The 14,164-nt window shown below is 58.2% G+C and overlaps 3 protein-coding genes across 3 annotated transcripts; 1 reads left to right on the top strand and 2 right to left on the bottom strand.

Moving 5' to 3' along the window:
* Positions 1–3,101: 3,101 nt before the first annotated feature.
* Positions 3,102–3,923, bottom strand: LOC136569821 (mid1-interacting protein 1-B-like). The gene is made up of 2 exons (XM_066570187.1): positions 3,479–3,923; positions 3,102–3,195 (listed from the first exon to the last, which is right to left on the bottom strand). The coding sequence occupies exon 1, from the start codon at positions 3,896–3,898 to the stop codon at positions 3,497–3,499; it is 402 nt and encodes a 133-aa protein (XP_066426284.1). The 5' UTR covers positions 3,899–3,923; the 3' UTR covers positions 3,102–3,195; positions 3,479–3,496.
* A 4,618-nt stretch (positions 3,924–8,541) lies between these two features.
* On the top strand, positions 8,542–9,337 carry LOC136569812 (mid1-interacting protein 1-B-like). Its single transcript, XM_066570178.1, has 2 exons — positions 8,542–8,979; positions 9,263–9,337. The coding sequence occupies exon 1, from the start codon at positions 8,560–8,562 to the stop codon at positions 8,959–8,961; it is 402 nt and encodes a 133-aa protein (XP_066426275.1). The 5' UTR covers positions 8,542–8,559; the 3' UTR covers positions 8,962–8,979; positions 9,263–9,337.
* A 2,593-nt stretch (positions 9,338–11,930) lies between these two features.
* Positions 11,931–12,752, bottom strand: LOC136569804 (mid1-interacting protein 1-B-like). Its single transcript, XM_066570169.1, has 2 exons — positions 12,308–12,752; positions 11,931–12,024 (listed from the first exon to the last, which is right to left on the bottom strand). Exon 1 carries the CDS (start codon positions 12,725–12,727, stop codon positions 12,326–12,328), a length of 402 nt encoding a protein of 133 aa, XP_066426266.1. The 5' UTR covers positions 12,728–12,752; the 3' UTR covers positions 11,931–12,024; positions 12,308–12,325.
* Between the last annotated feature and the right edge of the window lie 1,412 nt (positions 12,753–14,164).

Here is a 14,164-nt window from a genome sequence, read left to right as displayed (position 1 = left end):
AGAGCAGTTCTGTAAGTTCATATGTTTTATTTCTCCGTGGCATTTCTCCTGACCCTTGAACATATTCTTGGCCAGCCCCTGTAGATACTGTACCCAAAGTCTCGCTGTGAAATTCTTTCTGAACAGCTAAAAAAATACATGCTCTCCCTAATTCATTCCATCTCTATGTTTTTTATTATTATGTTGCTTTTTCTTTCCTAATAATAAGGATCCAAGTTTCTGTTGTCCCACTTGGTTGCTGGCTCCTGAATCCAAACACTGACCATATTTGGGGGGGGGGGGTGAGGAGGTTGTGTTGATTTGGGTTTGCTGTTTCTTCTTCATTTAGAATTTTGGTTCAAAACTCGACTTTATCTCTTTTCTTCCTCCCACTGAGCCCAGTGCCAAGTCACTGCTCTTTCATGGATATGATGTCCCTAAACAGATTTAAAGGAAGTGCTGCTACTCTGATTTTTTTCAACAATCAGGAAGAAGATCTTTCCCCATGCTGGCCAGAACAGTGTGGGTACAGAGCCAGCACCCCCTGCCACGCCAGGATGCCTGATCTGCCCTGTCTGCCAACATCCCCCTGGGACCAGGGCAGAAACCTCTCACCAGCTGTGGCCAGCAGCAGGGCCCCGTCAGGCCTTGGCACATCCCTGGGGCAGCGTGGTGCAATGCCCTGCAATCAGAGCAGGCAGAAGGTTCCTGTGGCACACCGGGCTCGGAGCCAGCTGCAGGGACAGCGGCTCCCAGAGAGAGGCCCACGGGTCCTGGGGGATGCAAGCGGCCCACAAGACGTCAGCAAGCCCTTCCAGCTGCCCCAGGTCACCGGCCTCTGGGGACATCCTGCATCTCCCACTAGTCATGCTCAACAGCCGTGGTCGGACATTCACCCCGTGTCCTCTGTGACACTTCCCTGGGGCACCACGAGCCTCTCCAGCTGCTGAGCGCTGCCCAAGCCCAAAGCCATGGCTGCAGGGGACAGCAGGTGTCCCTCGCTGTGACCCCAGCCAGCCACCAAGGCCCACACAGCCACTCACTCACTGCCCCACCAGCAGGATCAGAGAGACAATCAAGGGCAAGAACGAGAAAAGATGTGGGCTTAAATAAAACCAATGTAATAGGGAAAGCAAAAGCCATGCATGCAAACAGAGCAAAGCAAGGAATTCATTCACCACTTCCCAGGGGCAGGTGCATGTTCAGCAATCCCCAGGACTGTAGGGTCCATCACAGGTAATGCTGATCTCAGAAGACAAAGGCCATCATTCCATGTGTGGCTCACTTCTTCCCCACACTTGATATACTGATGTCATATAGTCTGAAATGTCCCTTGCGTTGGCGGAGATCAGTTATCCCACCAGTATCTCCTCCCAAGTTTCCATGTGCTGCAGTCCCTACACCAGAGTGGCAGTACAGAAATGACAAAAGAAAATTAACTCCACAGCTTCCTAAACCAGCACAGCCAGCTGTGCTCTCCAGGGAACACAGATCCCATCCTTGAGCAACAGCTAGATAAACCACCAGAGGGACATCACCCCCTCTGTGGTCCTCTCCTCACCAGGAACCAGTCTCCATCCATTCCTTATGGTTCAACACCAGCCTCAGCAATCAGCATAGAGACCAGAGAGCTCCACAGCCAGAGCTCCATCATGTCCCAGCCAGAGGTGCCATCGCAATGCGGATGGCCCAGGTCTCTCCCAGTATGCCCCTCATGCTCCGTTTCCTCGGGATAAGACAAGACTGCAACATTGCCCAGGCTGAAGAGAGACACAGAGAGCAGATCAGCTCTGAAATCCTCCCTCTGGCTGGAGGGAATTCTGTTTGCCCTCATTTGGGGAACTTGCTGATTGGCAGCTGCTTTCCTAGAAAAGCAGGACGCCTGGGTGCTGGTGCAGTGAGCTCCTTGGATCACTGTGGCCTCAAAACTGGAGTTTGGGAAACCTGTGCTCAACTCACCATCATCCTGGGGAGCCCAGGCCATGGCTCAGGAGAGGGGAAATGTCACCTCATGTGTCGCCAAATGACTGTGTATCATCCCCAGTGCCTCCTGCTGACACATCTCCCATGACTCTGGTTGCCCCAAATCCCTCAGAACTGTCCTTGTTCCACCCTGATCCTGGCCAGGACCCTTTCAGAGAGGGCACTTCTGGGTCTGGCCTCAGCTCTCAGCTGCCTCCTCCAGTGTCCGCAGTCTCCTCAGCAGGTTCACACGCCCACAGCTGGCTGCAGACCCTGTCCCTGCTGCCCACGCTGGGGCAGGACAAGCCAAAGCCAGACTGGTGTCAGCAGCTGAGAGAAATGGCCTGATAGGGAGAGAGGAGATGGGAATCTCCAGTGTATCCCAAGGCTGGGGTGTCTGGACATGGGGCTGGCATGGTGGGGAGGCTGCTGCCTAGAGGTGCTGAGACCTACAGCTCTGCTGCCCCTCACTGTTGCATGGCTGGACTGAGTGCTGGGCAGACCCACATTTTTTGTGCACTGAAATCAAGCATCAGCTTTTGTGGTGTTGCTGTCAACAAAAGGAAGAAACATTTCAGCCTGAGGCTGGTGACACAAAGGAACAGGTCATCCAGTGAGTTTGCACAGGCCCTGAGTATCAACACAGTCCTGAGCCACCTGGTCTAGAGCAAGATGTCCCAGCACACAGCAGGGCATTGCACTAGGTGGTGTCTGAAGATCCCTTCCAACCCAACTAATCTCACAGATCTGGGATTCTTTGTCCCGTTCACATTCCCCAGCATGGCCCTGGAAAGATCCCACCCTGCAGGGCCAGTGTCCCTCTGCCAGTGTCCCTGAGGCACTCCATGAGTGAAAGCAGCACACTGACAACACTGGCTTCCCAGGGATTCTTTTATTAGCAAAAACAGGGGGAATGCCCTTGGAGTCCAGGTACCAGCTGGAAAAGGGCTTGGCAATCTCCAGGGGCTGTGGGAGGTCGGGGCCACATCACAACATTCCCAACTTGCTGCCACTCTTTGAAAATAAAGAGGAGGCCACGAGCCTGCAGCTCTTCCAACGGCCGTGCCAGCACATCTGGATGCTTCTTCCTCAGGATAGGCACCATCTGGTTCTGCAGTGGTCACAGCCATCTCCGGTGCCGGTGCCAGGAGATCCCATCAGCTGCCACGGAGCGGGGAATGCCAGCGGGACTGGGGAGAGCCTGCAGTGGTCAGCCACGGGGACGTCTTGTGCTTCCTGACACCAGCACCTGTCCTGCAACAGCAGCATTCCTTAACTCCAAGGATCATCCCAGGGCACACAAGGACCACCAACCCTGAGTCCACAGACCATGAAGCCCTGCAGTCTCTGCACCGAGCAATGGGCAGGGTTCCCTCCTCCAGCATGGAGAGGGTATCCACTCCCAGCTGAGGGGACAGCCCGCATTCCAAGGCCCTTCCCAGCATGTCCCCACCCCTGCACTGCTGGGCCCCTCTCCCAACAGGGAGGCCACACACTGCCTTGCTGCCCCTGGACTCTGCATGTCCCCAGGTCTTACCTGGTGGCCTGGCCAGGGTCACCAGCTGGGCTGCCCCTCGCTGAGGTTGATCTGCTCCAGGATCTGGCTGTACCTGCGGGTCAGGGCGTTGGTGTCCCTGGTGAGGTGGGTGAGGACCTGCTGCAGGCCAGTCAGGTGCTGGGACAGGCGCCTCTCCAGCTGGGCATCCTCGGGCCCGTTGCTGTCCAAGGATGTGTCGTCGTCGGTGTCGGCACCGCTGGGGCTCTGGTCACCCACAGAGGCCAGGCCTTTCTCCACCATGGGCTTGATGGCCTTGAGGAGCTGGTAGCGCTCGTAGAGGTCCGTGCGGCTCTCGGCAGCCGGGGCTGCCCCCTCCTCCTGCGGGAAGACCCCTCGCAGCAGGCTGGGGAACATCACCTCCTGCTCCATCTTCTGCGTGGCTGAGAAGTACTGCTCCATGGCCCTTCTCCTACAGCTCTGGCACTGCTGCTCTGGGCTCTTCTCACAGGCTCACTGCTCCCTGGCCCTGCGGGGGCTTTTTATGCAGTGCTGGGGCAAGTCCCTCCCCTGCTGTCCTCCCCTGCCAGCCCTGCTTGGGCTGCATGCCCTTGGGGTCGGGCTTGGCTCCAGCCCAGCCGGGGCTCGGCCCTGCTGTGTCCCTGGCTCTGCGCAATCTTTCCTGGCCCAGCCTCCCCGTGGCCTTCACCCGAGCTGGCCGGGGGTCCTGCTGCCTCCCCATGCCAGGAGACACAGGGGGGCAGCAAGGAGGAGAGGTACCCAGGGTCTCTCCCATCCTGTCCTGTATTATCTCAGTGCCCCAACATGTTCAGTCCTGGGGCCCTCTGGCTGTGGCTCCAGCTCCTGTGCCCAGTCTGGGAAGGCCGCAGGGGACCATCACCTCCCCTCGTTCCTGCTGCCACACACTCAGGCCGTGAACACTGCAGGGACATTGAGCAACCCTTTAGCACACATAGGGAAATCTGGAACCCACTGGAAATACACTGGAACCTTGTCCCACTGGGTGTCTGGGGACAATGGAGCCTGCTGGTGACCAGAGATTTGGGTGCCCAGAAACATCCAATGCCCCCAAGCTGCCCCTGGGCTCAGCAGGGGTGTGGACAATGACAGGGACCTGACTCCATGATGTTTAACTCCTGTGGCAGCAGCACAGAGCCATTGCTGCCCCCAGGGGATTGTGGACATGGGTTGCCTGCCACTGTTGAAATTCTGGGAGAGCAAAAGCCACAGCCAGGGCACCAGACAGCATTGCCTGTCCCTCCATGTCCCTGTGGAGTGTGGCAAACATGAAAAGTGGTTCTGTTTCTGGAAAGGCTGCTGTGGGGTACCTGGTTCCTTTTGCAACCCTTGGTGCTGGCAGCTCTCCCTCTGTGCCCCTGTATCCCAGCACTGCCACGCACCCTTTGCCCACCCTTTCCCCACCTGTCCTGGCCACCCCTCTTGTCCCTTTCCATGTGTCCTGGCATCTCTTTGTGCCCTGCCATGGGGCCCATTGCTGCACCAAGGAGTGTGGGTGCTGCTGGCCCCGTGCAGGTGCCAGACAGAGCCTTGGCCACATCAGGGCACCTGCAGAGCTTCCTGGAGGTGCAGGCACATCACAGTGCTCTGGGGACACAAGGACACAGGGGATGCTTTGCCCTCCTGCTCCCCCCAGTGCCTCACAACCTGCTCATAGTGAGCATGGCAAAATGTTTGGGGGTGACAGTGGCTCAGCAGATTCCAATTGCTCTCCAGCTCCTTATCCTTGGGACATGAATAATTGCCAAATCCTCGCTGTGCCTGGGGACCACACTAGGGAGAGGAGCAGCAGAGGGTTCAGGTCTGGGGGGGAGAGGCCAGGTGGCAGAATGGGCACCTGGCTGGGCTAGGAGGGGACAGTGGGAGAGCTGCCAACAATGAGGGTTGCAAAATTGGGGAAGTAATCTGTGGCCTTTCCCAAAATAGAACCAATTCCTCCAATTGCCTCATACTGCAAGATAAGAAAGGACAGGAGTCCTGGCCATTGACCCGCCATGGCCTCTGCTCCAGGATGGGGTGGTGGATGTGAAGGTGGCACCATCTGTGCTCCAGTGTGGGCCATGAAAGTTCAGTTCCATGGATGCAGTTCCCCTGGTGGCATTTGGTCCCATCTCTGTCCCCATCGCATGTCCCCATGGCCCATGCAGGATTCCATGCAGCAGAGCACTGCCAGGGTGATGTCCCACACCAGTGTCTGCTGCCCTGTTCAGGCTGGCATTCATGGGCAGAGCCTGCTCACTGTCCCTGCAGTGTTCACATCCTGAGTGCACGGCAGCGAGGAGTGGGGCAGGTGACATTCCCAGCAGCACCAGTGCCTGCAGCCTGGACACACCAGGGCACAGGAGGTGGTGCCGCTCCCACAGGACCCCAGAACTGAACATGGTGGGGGGTTGAGATAGGATAGGAAAGGACAGGAGAGAACCTGGGCACCCCTCCTCATTGTCAGCCCTGGCTCCTGGCCCAGACGCCCTGAGGCCTGTCCTGTGCCTGACCTGGCTTGGGGGTCCCAGCGCATCAACCCCACTCCATGGCTGGTCAATGGCCAGGACTCCTGTCCCCTCTTATCTTGCAGTATGTGGCAATTGGAGGAATTGGTTCTATTTTGGGAAAGGCCACGTGCTCCTTCCCCAATTTTGCAACCCTCAGTGTTGGCAGCTCTCCCACTGTCCCCTCCTGCTGTCCCCTCCTAGCCCAGCCAGGTGCCCATTCTGCCACCTGGCCTCTCCCCCTCAGACCTGAACCCACTGCTCCTCTTCTCCCTTTCTGGGTGCTCCCGGCATCCTGGGCTGCCCTGTGCTGCACTGAGGTTTGCACACACTGGCAGCCCCACGCTCCCAGGACTTCTGGGCCACCATGGAGCTTCCTGAAGGTTCAGAGACATCATAGTGTCCCCCCAGAGTAGCCTCAGGGTAGGACACATCTGTCCCGGGGCTGGAGCTTCACTGTGGATATCAGGATTCTAGCCCTGCTGGCAGCTCAGCCCCACTCAGCTGCTCTGTCACTCCCCCCAGGTGGGAAGGGGGAGACAATCAGGGAGGGTAAAAGAGAGAAAAGTCGTGGGTAGAAATGAAGACAGCTCCACAGGAAAAGCAAAAGCTGCACAAGTAAGCAAAGCAAAAGAAGGAACTCATTGGTTCACCCCTTCCCATTGGCACTCAGGTGTTCAGTCCCCTGCAGGAGAGCAGGGCTCCACTGCGTGTCATGGTGACCTGGCAGGACGACTGCTGTCACTCTGACTGTGCCCCTCTTCCTTCTGCTCCCAGCTCCATACGCTGAGCATGGTGCCACACTCCCTTCCCTTGGTGCCACAGAGGGATAAGACAGGAGGATGTGCCCGGGATGGTACAGAGACACTTGGGGACACATGTGGTGGCACGACCTGCACTCTGAGCTGAGGCTGGGACTGGGGCAGGACCCGCCAGGAGGGCCACAGGTGAGGGCTAAGCTTGCCCAGTCTGGGGGTCTGTGGCAGCAGAGGCCTGAGGACATCAGTGCAGCTCCTGGGGGCCCTGCTGGTCCTGAGCAGCCTCCCCAGGGCCCCAAGCCAGGGCTGGGCACGCCAGTTCAGCTCAGCCCAACCCAGCCATGCTACACACCCGTGGTGGCTGTGCTGTGCTCCAAGCGCAGTCCTTGTCCTCCTGCTCCTGACATCCCTGCTGGCAGTGGAAGCTCCCAAGCTGTACCCAGCTTCCCTGTGGACTCTGTGAGATTTTCTGTCCCACATTTGCCTAACAGGGTCCTCAAAGGCACGGAGAGGATTTGGCAATTATTCATGTTCCAAGGATAAAGAGTTGGAGAGCAATTGGCATCTGCTGAGCCTGTGTCACCCCCAAACATTTTGCCATGCTCACTATGAGCAGGTTGTGAGGCACTGGGGGGAGCAGGAGGGCAAAGCATCCCCTGTGTCCTTGTGTCCCCAGAGCACTGTGATGTGCCTGCAACTCCAGGAAGCTCTGCAGGTGCCCTGATGTGGCCAAGGCTCTGTCTGGCACCTGCACGGGGCCAGCAGCACCCACACTCCTTGGTGCAGCAATGGGCCCCATGGCAGGACACAAAGAGATGCCAGGACACATGGAAAGGGACAAGAGGGGTGGCCAGGACAGGTGGGGAAAGGGTGGGCAAAGGGTGCGTGGCAGTGCTGGGATACAGGGGCACAGAGGGAGAGCTGCCAGCACCAAGGGTTGCAAAAGGAACCAGGTACCCCACAGCAGCCTTTCCAGAAACAGAACCACTTTTCATGTTTGCCACACTCCACAGGGACATGGAGGGACAGGCAATGCTGTCTGGTGCCCTGGCTGTGGCTTTTGCTCTCCCAGAATTTCAACAGTGGCAGGCAACCCATATCCACAATCCCCTGGGGGCAGCAATGGCTCTGTGCTGCTGCCACAGGAGTTACACATCATGGAGTCAGGTCCCTGTCCCTGTCCACATCCCTGCTGAGCCCAGGGGCAGCTTGGGGGCATTGGATGTTTCTGGGCACCCAAATCTCTGGTCACCAGCAGGCTCCATTGTCCCCAGACACCCAGTGGGACAAGGTTCCAGTGTATTTCCAGTGGGTTCCAGATTTCCCTATGTGTGCTAAAGGGTTGCTCAATGTCCCTGCAGTGTTCACGGCCTGAGCGTGTGGCAGCAGGAACGAGGGGAGGTGACGGTCCCCTGCGGCCTTCCCAGACTGGGCACAGGAGCTGGAGCCACAGCCAGAGGGCCCCAGGACTGAACATGTTGGGGCACTGAGATAATACAGGACAGGATGGGAGAGACCCTGGGCACCTCTCCTCCTTGCTGCCCCCCTGTGTCTCCTGGCATGGGGAGGCAGCAGGACCCCCGGCCAGCTCGGGTGAAGGCCACGGGGAGGCTGGGCCAGGAAAGATTGCGCAGAGCCAGGGACACAGCAGGGCCGAGCCCCGGCTGGGCTGGAGCCAAGCCCGACCCCAAGGGCATGCAGCCCAAGCAGGGCTGGCAGGGGAGGACAGCAGGGGAGGGACTTGCCCCAGCACTGCATAAAAAGCCCCCGCAGGGCCAGGGAGCAGGGAGCCTGTGAGAAGAGCCCAGAGCAGCAGTGCCAGAGCTGTAGGAGAAGGGCCATGGAGCAGTACTTCTCAGCCACGCAGAAGATGGAGCAGGAGGTGATGTTCCCCAGCCTGCTGCGAGGGGTCTTCCCGCAGGAGGAGGGGGCAGCCCCGGCTGCCGAGAGCCGCACGGACCTCTACGAGCGCTACCAGCTCCTCAAGGCCATCAAGCCCATGGTGGAGAAAGGCCTGGCCTCTGTGGGTGACCAGAGCCCCAGCGGTGCCGACACCGATGACGACACATCCTTGGACAGCAACGGGCCCGAGGATGCCCAGCTGGAGAGGCGCCTGTCCCAGCACCTGACTGGCCTGCAGCAGGTCCTCACCCACCTCACCAGGGACACCAACGCCCTGACCCGCAGGTACAGCCAGATCCTGGAGCAGATCAACCTCAGCGAGGGGCAGCCCAGCTGGTGACCCTGGCCAGGCCACCAGGTAAGACCTGGGGACATGCAGAGTCCAGGGGCAGCAAGGCAGTGTGTGGCCTCCCTGTTGGGAGAGGGGCCCAGCAGTGCAGGGGTGGGGACATGCTGGGAAGGGCCTTGGAATGCGGGCTGTCCCCTCAGCTGGGGGTGGATACCCTCTCCATGCTGGAGGAGGGAACCCTGCCCATTGCTCGGTGCAGAGACTGCAGGGCTTCAGGGTCTGTGGACTCAGGGTTGGTGGTCCTTGTGTGCCCTGGGATGATCCTTGGAGTTAAGGAATGCTGCTGTTGCAGGACAGGTGCTGGTGTCAGGAAGCACAAGACGTCCCCGTGGCTGACCACTGCAGGCTCTCCCCAGTCCCGCTGGCATTCCCCACTCCGTGGCAGCTGATGGGATCTCCTGGCACCGGCACCGGAGATGGCTGTGACCACTGCAGAACCAGATGGTGCCTATCCTGAGGAAGAAGCATCCAGATGTGCTGGCACGGCCGTTGGAAGAGCTGCAGGCTCGTGGCCTCCTCTTTATTTTCAAAGAGTGGCAGCAAGTTGGGAATGTTGTGATGTGGCCCCGACCTCCCACAGCCCCTGGAGATTGCCAAGCCCTTTTCCAGCTGGTACCTGGACTCCAAGGGCATTCCCCCTGTTTTTGCTAATAAAAGAATCCCTGGGAAGCCAGTGTTGTCAGTGTGCTGCTTTCACTCATGGAGTGCCCCAGGGACACTGGCAGAGGGACACTGGCCCTGCAGGGTGGGATCTTTCCAGGGCCATGCTGGGGAATGTGAACGGGATAAAGAATCCCAGATCTGTGAGATTAGTTGGGTTGGAAGGGATCTTCAGACACCACCTAGTGCAATGCCCTGCTGTGTGCTGGGACATCTTGCTCTAGACCAGGTGGCTCAGGACTGTGTTGATACTCAGGGCCTGTGCAAACTCACTGGATGACCTGTTCCTTTGTGTCACCAGCCTCAGGCTGAAATGTTTCTTCCTTTTGTTGACAGCAACACCACAAAAGCTGATGCTTGATTTCAGTGCACAAAAAATGTGGGTCTGCCCAGCACTCAGTCCAGCCATGCAACAGTGAGGGGCAGCAGAGCTGTAGGTCTCAGCACCTCTAGGCAGCAGCCTCCCCACCATGCCAGCCCCATGTCCAGACACCCCAGCCTTGGGATACACTGGAGATTCCCATCTCCTCTCTCCTGATCAGGCCATTTCTCTCAGCTGCTGACACCAGTCTGGCTTTGGCTTGTCCTGCCCCAGCGTGGGCAGCAGGGACAGGGTCTGCAGCCAGCTGTGGGCGTGTGAACCTGCTGAGGAGACTGCGGACACTGGAGGAGGCAGCTGAGAGCTGAGGCCAGACCCAGAAGTGCCCTCTCTGAAAGGGTCCTGGCCAGGATCACGGGGTGACAAGGACAGTTCTGAGGGATTTGGGGCAACCAGAGTCATGGGAGATGTGTCAGCAGGAGGCACTGGGGATGATACACAGTCATTTGGCGACACATGAGGTGACATTTCCCCTCTCTTCGGCCGTGGCCTGGCCTGGGCTCCCCAGGATGATGGTGAGTTGAGCACAGGTTTCCCAAACACCAGTTTGAGGCCACAGAGATCCAAGTAGCTCACTGCACCAGCACCCAGGCGTCCTGCTTTTCTAGGAAAGCAGCTGCCATTCAGCAAGTCAATGAGAATCTCCATTGTATCCCAAAACTGGCATGCCTGGACATGGAGCTATGGAATTCCGGGAGGCTTCTTTCCAGAGGTGGTGAGACCTACAGCTCTGCTGCCCCTCACTGCTGCATGACTGGGCAGAGTGTTGGAAAGATTCACACTTTGCTGTGCACAGGCATCAGCTTTTCTGGTGCCGTTAAAAATGGGAACACACTCCTGGTGCTAAAGTGATTTCAGCATTTATTCTAATAAGGTCTAAAGCTTAGGGGGCCTGTGGGTTGAGCAGGAGCGTTACACTAGAGAATGCCTCAGTGCCGACGCTGGATCTACTTCCTTTCTTGAGCAGTGATGCTCCCGATGATCCAGATGGAGCAGCACAGATTCATTGGCTCGGATAACCCTTTTCTTAAAATTTATTTTAATCCTCTGGATGGGTTTCTGTTGGGATCCTTCATTTGCATGAAGGTTTAAGGCACTTGATTGGCCCACTACAGTTCTGTCCTGGCTGGTTCCGTTTGCTTGGGTGGTGATGCACGTTACTTAGGTGTAGTATGGTACATTGAGTACCGTATTTCTTATGACTACCATTTTATCCCCTTTTACGATATAATAACCAAACTTTTTAACGTACGTGCTTAAGAATTATCAACTATTTTGTAACAGATACTAACGTATTTTGTGTTCATGTTGCTGTCAAGAAAAGGAAGAAATATTTCCGTCTGAGGCTGGTGACACAAAGGAACAGGTCATCCAGTGAGTTTGCACAGGCCCTGAGCTTCAACACAGTTCTGAGCCACCTGGTCTAGAGCAAGACGTCCCAGCACACAGCAGGGCGTTGAACTAGGTGGTGTCTGAAGATCCCTTCCAACCCAAAACATCCCGGGACTTTGGGATTCTTTGTCCCATTCACATTCCCCAGCATGGCCCTGGAAAGATCCCACCCTGCAGGGCCAGTGTCCCCCTGCCAGTGTCCCTGAGGCACTCCATGAGTGAAAGCAGCACACTGACAACACTGGCTTCCCAGGGATTCTTTTATTAGCAAAAACAGGGGGAATGCCCTTGGAGTCCAGGTACCAGCTGGAAAAGGGCTTGGCAATCTCCAGGGGCTGTGGGAGGTCGGGGCCACATCACAACATTCCCAACTTGCTGCCACTCTTTGAAAATAAAGAGGAGGCCACGAGCCTGCAGCTCTTCCAACGGCCGTGCCAGCACATCTGGATGCTTCTTCCTCAGGATAGGCACCATCTGGTTCTGCAGTGGTCACAGCCATCTCCGGTGCCGGTGCCAGGAGATCCCATCAGCTGCCACGGAGCGGGGAATGCCAGCGGGACTGGGGAGAGCCTGCAGTGGTCAGCCACGGGGACGTCTTGTGCTTCCTGACACCAGCACCTGTCCTGCAACAGCAGCATTCCTTAACTCCAAGGATCATCCCAGGGCACACAAGGACCACCAACCCTGAGTCCACAGACCATGAAGCCCTGCAGTCTCTGCACCGAGCAATGGGCAGGGTTCCCTCCTCCAGCATGGAGAGGGTATCCACCCCCAGCTGAGGGGACAGCCCGCATTCCAAGGCCCTTCCCAGCATGTCCCCACCCCTGCACTGCTGGGCCCCTCTCCCAACAGGGAGGCCACACACTGCCTTGCTGCCCCTGGACTCTGCATGTCCCCAGGTCTTACCTGGTGGCCTGGCCAGGGTCACCAGCTGGGCTGCCCCTCGCTGAGGTTGATCTGCTCCAGGATCTGGCTGTACCTGCGGGTCAGGGCGTTGGTGTCCCTGGTGAGGTGGGTGAGGACCTGCTGCAGGCCAGTCAGGTGCTGGGACAGGCGCCTCTCCAGCTGGGCATCCTCGGGCCCGTTGCTGTCCAAGGATGTGTCGTCGTCGGTGTCGGCACCGCTGGGGCTCTGGTCACCCACAGAGGCCAGGCCTTTCTCCACCATGGGCTTGATGGCCTTGAGGAGCTGGTAGCGCTCGTAGAGGTCCGTGCGGCTCTCGGCAGCCGGGGCTGCCCCCTCCTCCTGCGGGAAGACCCCTCGCAGCAGGCTGGGGAACATCACCTCCTGCTCCATCTTCTGCGTGGCTGAGAAGTACTGCTCCATGGCCCTTCTCCTACAGCTCTGGCACTGCTGCTCTGGGCTCTTCTCACAGGCTCCCTGCTCCCTGGCCCTGCGGGGGCTTTTTATGCAGTGCTGGGGCAAGTCCCTCCCCTGCTGTCCTCCCCTGCCAGCCCTGCTTGGGCTGCATGCCCTTGGGGTCGGGCTTGGCTCCAGCCCAGCCGGGGCTCGGCCCTGCTGTGTCCCTGGCTCTGCGCAATCTTTCCTGGCCCAGCCTCCCCGTGGCCTTCACCCGAGCTGGCCGGGGGTCCTGCTGCCTCCCCATGCCAGGAGACACAGGGGGGCAGCAAGGAGGAGAGGTGCCCAGGGTCTCTCCCATCCTGTCCTGTATTATCTCAGTGCCCCAACATGTTCAGTCCTGGGGCCCTCTGGCTGTGGCTCCAGCTCCTGTGCCCAGTCTGGGAAGGCCGCAGGGGACCGTCACCTCCCCTCGTTCCTGCTGCCACACGCTCAGGCCGTGAACACTGCAGGGACATTGAGCAACCCTTTAGCACACATAGGGAAATCTGGAACCCACTGGAAATACACTGGAACCTTGTCCCACTGGGTGTCTGGGGACAATGGAGCCTGCTGGTGACCAGAGATTTGGGTGCCCAGAAATATCCAATGCCCCCAAGCTGCCCCTGGGCTCAGCAGGGATGTGGACAGGGACAGGGACCTGACTCCATTGTGTGTAACTCCTGTGGCAGCAGCACAGAGCCATTGCTGCCCCCAGGGGATTGTGGACATGGGTTGCCTGCCACTGTTGAAATTCTGGGAGAGCAAAAGCCACAGCCAGGGCACCAGACAGCATTGCCTATCCCTCCATGTCCCTGTGGAGTGTGGCAAACATGAAAAGTGGTTCTGTTTCTGGAAAGGCTGCTGTGGGGTACCTGGTTCCTTTTGCAACCCTTGGTGCTGGCAGCTCTCCCTCTGTGCCCCTGTATCCCAGCACTGCCACGCACCCTTTGCCCACCCTTTCCCCACCTGTCCTGGCCACCCCTCTTGTCCCTTTCCATGTGTCCTGGCATCTCTTTGTGTCCTGCCATGGGGCCCATTGCTGCACCAAGGAGTGTGGGTGCTGCTGGCCCCGTGCAGGTGCCAGACAGAGCCTTGGCCACATCAGGGCACCTGCAGAGCTTCCTGGAGGTGCAGGCACATCACAGTGCTCTGGGGACACAAGGACACAGGGGATGCTTTGCTTTCCTGCTCCCGCCAGTGCCTCACAACCTGCTCATAGTGAGCATGGCAAAATGTTTGGGGGTGACAGTGGCTCAGCAGATTCTGATGGCTCTCCAGCTCCTTATCCTTGGGACATGAATATTTACCAAATCTGTGCCTCTGAGGACCCAGAAAGGGAGAAGAGGAGCAGTGGGTTCAGGTCTGGGGGGGAGAAGCCAGGTGGCAGATTGGGCACCTGGCTGGGCCAGGAGGGGACAGTGG

Source organism: Molothrus aeneus, chromosome 2 (genome assembly GCF_037042795.1).
Source record: "Molothrus aeneus isolate 106 chromosome 2, BPBGC_Maene_1.0, whole genome shotgun sequence".
Lineage (NCBI taxonomy): Eukaryota > Metazoa > Chordata > Aves > Passeriformes > Icteridae > Molothrus > Molothrus aeneus.
Note: the sequence above shows the minus strand (reverse complement) of the source record. Positions and strands in the feature narration are given on the sequence as shown.

Bases quoted from the DNA above. Each gene is read 5' to 3' on its own strand.
- LOC136569821 (XM_066570187.1), bottom strand. From the start codon at position 3,898: ATGGAGCAGTACTTCTCAGCCACGCAGAAGATGGAGCAGGAGGTGATG.
- LOC136569812 (XM_066570178.1), top strand. From the start codon at position 8,560: ATGGAGCAGTACTTCTCAGCCACGCAGAAGATGGAGCAGGAGGTGATG.
- LOC136569804 (XM_066570169.1), bottom strand. From the start codon at position 12,727: ATGGAGCAGTACTTCTCAGCCACGCAGAAGATGGAGCAGGAGGTGATG.